The 6012-nt window shown below is 34.7% G+C and overlaps 1 protein-coding gene across 1 annotated transcript; it reads left to right on the forward strand.

The window, feature by feature from the left end:
• Nucleotides 1-1024: 1024 nt before the first annotated feature.
• Nucleotides 1025-5631, forward strand: LOC117341672. Its single transcript, XM_033903540.1, has 3 exons — nt 1025-1200; nt 2339-2551; nt 2811-5631. The coding sequence occupies exons 1-3, from the start codon at nt 1194-1196 to the stop codon at nt 3035-3037; spliced, it is 447 nt and encodes a 148-aa protein (XP_033759431.1). The 5' UTR covers nt 1025-1193; the 3' UTR covers nt 3038-5631.
• Nucleotides 5632-6012: the final 381 nt, after the last annotated feature.

Consider the following 6012-nt stretch of genomic DNA (forward strand, 5'->3'; position numbering starts at 1 on the left):
ACAACTTACAAAAAAGGAAATAAACTAAAACAAGGTATACATACAAGGCATACACAGGTATACACTACACAGGTATACACTACACAGGTATACACTACACAGGTACACACTACACAGGTACACACTACACCGGTACACACTACACAGGTATACACTACACAGGTATACACTACACAGGTATACATTACACAGGTATACACTACACAGGTACACACTACACAGGTATACACTACACAGGTATACATTACACAGGTATACACTACACAGGTACACACTACACAGGTAAACATACTACACAGGTATACACTACACAGGTACACATTACACAGGTATACACTACACAGGTATACACTACACATAACACAGGTATACACTACACAGGTACACACTACACAGGTACACACTACACAGGTATACACTACACAGGTATACACTACACAGGTATACACTACACAGGTATACACTACACAGGTACACACTACACAGGTACACATACTACACAGGTACACACTACACAGGTATACACTACACAGGTATACACTACACAGGTACACACTACACAGGTACACATTACACAGGTATACACTACACAGGTATACACTACACAGGTACACATTACACAGGTATACACTACACAGGTACACACTACACAGGTACACACTACACATGTACACATTACACAGGTACATATTACACAGGTACACACTACACAGGTATACACACTACATAGGTATACACTACACAGGTATACACTACACAGGTACACACTACACAGGTATACACTACACAGGTACACACTACACAAGCATACACTACACAGGTACACATTACACAGGTATACCCTACACAGGTATACACTACACAGGTACATACTACACAAGTACACATTACACAAGCATACACTACACAGGTACACACTACATAGGTATACACTACACAGGTACACATTTATTTAAGATAACTTTTTGTTTGTATGTATATGATGCATTAATATCGTTGTTGTAATAATCTAACTTTCAGGTGTTTCTGCAGAATCCAATACAAAATGGACGGACATTTTTAAAACTTTTGCGAACTGGAATGGAACCTACAAATATGGTTTCCGTAGTTTCCCCTTCAGTATTACAGTGAATTCAGCCCACTCTGATACCGGCCTGTACACAACATTTTCTGACGGTGATGCAGCATTTGACATGTCTGGTTTGTAATAGTCTTATCTTTTTTAATACCCCTACCCCCAAACCCCCTCCAACCCCAACCCCAATTTCAACCCCCCTCCAAACCCAACCCCAACCTCAACCCTAACCCCAAACCCCCTCCAACCCCAACCCCAACCTCAACCCTAACCCCAAACCCCCTCCAACCCCAACCCCAACCCCAAACCCCATCCAACCCCAACCCCAACCCCAAACCCCCTCCAACCCTAACCCAAACCCCCAACCCCCTCAAACCCTAACCTCAACCCCAACCCCAAACCCCCTCCAACCCCAACTCCAAGAGTTTCAGCTCTTCAACTCATTTTGATGTATACAGTATGGTAACTTATCTTCACCTGTCTCTTAATTCAGTCTTGTAAATTTTTCTTAGTCATATTCTCTATAACACCACTTATCTGGTAGATTGGCTTGACTTTTTTTGAATTGTGATCTCTTTCACTAGGTTAATTTTATGCTCCATTCTTTTTGTCATTATATCCAAATATGTACATTTAATTGAATTTTTGATTCTTTTTGTCATTATACCAAATATGTACATTTAATTTAATATTCAATTCTTTTTGTCATTACCACAAATATGTACATTTAATTGAATATACAATTCCTTTTGTCATTATACCAAATATTTACATTTAATTGAATATTCAATTCTTTTTGTCATTACACCAAATATGTACATTTAATTGAATATTCAATTCTTTTTGTCATTACACCAAATATGTACATTTAATTGAATATTCAATTCTTTTTGTCATTACACCAAATATGTACATTTAATTGAATATTCAATTCTTTTTGTCATTACACCAAATATGAACCATTACACATGTAGTGAATGTTCCATTTTTTTTGTCCTTACCAGATATTCAATAAGAATCCTGTTATGGTATCATGGTTGCTATTCTCTCAAACTCAACTCCTTATTTATTTAACAAGAAACATGGGCCCAAGGTTTTATTTATTGTTAGAAATAGACAATATTTATGATATTTGAAGATGGATGTACTCACAGATACATGTACGTAAATTAAAAAGCAATCTGCACACATTAACATCAGACAAAAATTGAGCCTCAAGGTCTCACTGCTGCAGGGAGAATGATATTGGTTTTGTATTTTCAGGTCATTTTTATGGAAATGATGACTCCAAGATTAGGGTGATATTCACTATGACCAAGCTATTGAAATCAAGTTCCCACTTCACTCCCAATAACGAGTTACAGATCATCGGCTTCCTTACAAGGATGTCAGGCTATGATGGTTGGACTTTCCAAGGCAATGTTACAAAACCAGAAAACAACTTTTTTCAAGGATTCAATTTTTCAGCTAATAATGGTAAGATAGTTGGTTTTAATTGAAAACCTTTGTACAATTTATGATATGTGTCTGTTGATAGGAATATAATATAACATACATGTGTAACATCTTGTTGAATTGATGAGATTTATAAGTGGCAGAGAAATCATATTGAAGCATTAACATGTTATTTATCAGAAATGGGTATTTTTATTTTTTTTTTCTCTATGATTTTTGGAAGCGGGACTGTTATATGATTGCTCATAGTTCTAATTTTGACCACATTTTCCATTGACAGGAAAGATAACTCCTGCCGATCCTTATCCCCCGGTGAATGAATCTCTGCGAGTCGGCCTCACCATTGGACTTAGTCTGGTTTGTGCTTTCATAGGCGTTGCTGCCATGGTTGCTATTACAGTGTGGGCAATACGCAAAGGATATTTACGACATGTTCCGACTAGTTACGAAAATTTAAAAAATCCTAAACCAGCATACAGAGCTAAAGATGACAGTTTGCATATTTAATTTTTTTCAGTAAAATTAGAAAATACTGTCTGCAATATTCAAATGTTTTATTATTAAAAAATGTATGAAGTTGTTATAAATTTTTCCAATGATTTTAAAAGTAACAGATTTAAGCTCTGAAACCATTGAATTGTTGATCATATCCTTTTCTTAAAGGCAGCATGAATTGCCATGGTATATATATTCAATACAAAAAGGACTCACTACTTAATTGCAATCTGACCTTATGAATTTCATCGAAGAAGATACTGGTATTTCATTGAAATTTTTCTGGAAACTTTTTTTATTTATTTATTCTTTTTTTTGTTTTTAACTTTATCATGAACATTGTATATAGACATATATATGAGATATTAAAGTTTTGCACTGTCTTACTATGGTGTTTATAGTCGTAATGAATGACAGAGCTTCACAGGCAGACATAGTATTGTGCACTAGCACAGTATGTAATGTTTGCATGCAAAAATCTGTCATTTACAAAGGCTTAAAATATCAAAGCAAGGCAGTTTCATACTTAACTTACATTCAATATGCTTTTTAATAGATTTTACTGACTTGTAAATTCTTATTTGAGTGTATCCAAGAGGCTGGGTTTAGGAGTGAAAACATAAGTTCAATTTTTTAATTAGACCGCTTCAAAACTGGTTCCAACATATTCAATAGTGTACCGGGGTAAATGTATAATTCAAATCTTGTTAAATTTTTTAGTTATCTCCCTTGCAGCCTTAAATCCCAGTAGAACACTCTTTTGCACATGAACATTTTTACTTTAAACTAAATTAATTTTGGAAAATTCATTTCTGTATCAGACAATCTTCCTCATTACCGTTTTTTGACATATCAACTATCTAGAGTGTACATACATGTATTAATGTTTTTGTTTTATGAGAATGTTTATATTCTCAAGTGTTTAACACTTATCATGTTCTTTTGTGTTTGAATTCACATTCCCAATATTTTTTGTCATTCTGTGTTATTTTATTGACAATATGATAATGTACTGGTGTGGCTTGTTGATCAATGGCGTACATGCATTAGACACAAAGATATTTTAATAGTTATAATGTTTCGGGATTAAGACTCAAAATCCTCTGTCCTGTACCTACAATGAGCCCTGAAGTTTAATTGATAAATGGACAGAAGAAATTATTTCCTGTCATCAAAGATGGGTTCCCACCTATTTCACTCATTTTTTGTTTCTATGAAAATTTCGATTTCTATACATTGTAATATTTTTGTTAATACCACTTTTGTTGAGTTATTTTGCGGAGTAAGTAACAATATTAAATGACTTTTTCTCAGATTTAATTCCCTCCTTCAAAATTATGCCTTCTCCACCTTGTGAAAGCTACCGGTAACTAAATGATAATGTGACATTCCATTATACTAATGAAGCAAACATGGCTGTAAGCAAGTTGTGATTCTCCTAAATAAGGTGATGATGCCCTGCAAGTGAGAGATGATTCTCCGAAAGCTGTAAATGAGTGATTCTGTGAAATAAGGTGATGGTCGCTGTAAACGAGTGATAATTCTCCGAAATAAGGTGATGGGCACTGTAAATGAGTGATAATTCTCTGAAATTAGGTGATAAGGCGCTGAAAACAAGTGATGATTCTCTTAAATAAGGTGATAAGGCGCTGTAAACGAGTGATGATTCTCTTAAATTAGGTGATGGTCGCTGTAAATGAGTGATTCTGTGAAATAAGGTGATGGGCGCTGTAAACGAGTGATGATTCTCAGAAATAAGGTGTTGGTCGCTGTAATTGAGTGATGATTCTCTTGAATTAGGTGATGGTCGCTGTAAACGAGTGATGATTCTCTAAAATGAGGTGATAAGGCGCTGTAAATGAGTGGTGATTCTCTGAAATTAGGTGATGGTCGCTGTAAATTAGTGATTCTGTGAAATAATGTGACAGTCGCTGTAAACAAGTGATGATTCCCTGAAATTAGGTGGTGGTCGCTGTAAATGAGTGATTCTGTGAAATAAGGTGATAAGGCGCTGTAAACGAGTGATGATTCTCCAAAATAAGGTGATGGTCGCTGTAAACGAGTGATGATTCTCCAAAATAAGGTGATGATGCCCTATAAACAAGAGATGATTCTCTGAAATAAGGTGGATAAGGATAACTAACACTGGAATAATGAATGATTATTTTCAACTTCGTTCAATCAATAAGCTTTTCATAATGCTATTTGATCATAAAAATTTTGTTGTCATGGGGAAAAAAATCTGTTACAATAATGTATTGACAGAGCAAACAGACAGCAGTAATTGATCTTTTACTAGATAATAATTGTTTGTAGATATATAACGATCATACATTCCAGCATAGCCTTGCCACTTATTATTTATTATTGTTTGTTTTTTAATTTTTTAATGTTAAATATATATATAAGAGTATTTCCTTCTTCTTTTTTAAATGTGTTGTGAGGTTGATAGCAGATGTTACTTTCATTTTTGTTTTGTTACATGTTTTTAATTTCCTTTGAAAAGTGTTTTATTGTGATCATGAGACATACAATGTACAATACACTTAAGGCTAGTGGACGTGATTATGAAGGGATGTAGGTAAATAAGATATAAAAATCAAGTCCACAAGAGCTGTGAATAGGAAGAATAGATTGTATTATTATGATATATAGAAATATCTAAAGCACTGAGTTGGTGGTGCATAATATTTAAACCTGTTTAAAAGACCACATATGTCACTTTTAAATCTCCCCTTACATATATTAGCTGGTCCCGTATCAGGTGATCACCTGTTTAAAAGGCCACATACACTGTATGTCACTTTTAAATCTCCCCTTACAATTACTAACATATATTAGCTGGTCCTGTATCAGGAAACCACCTGTTTAAGAGACCACATATGTCACTTTTAAATCTCCCCTTACAATTACTAACATATATTAATAGCTGGCCCTGTGTCCGGAGACCACCTGTGATAAGAGGCCACCTATGAGGAGAGGTCATT

The sequence above is a fragment of the Pecten maximus genome, chromosome 14 (genome assembly GCF_902652985.1).
Source record: "Pecten maximus chromosome 14, xPecMax1.1, whole genome shotgun sequence".
Taxonomy (NCBI): Eukaryota; Metazoa; Mollusca; class Bivalvia; order Pectinida; family Pectinidae; genus Pecten; species Pecten maximus.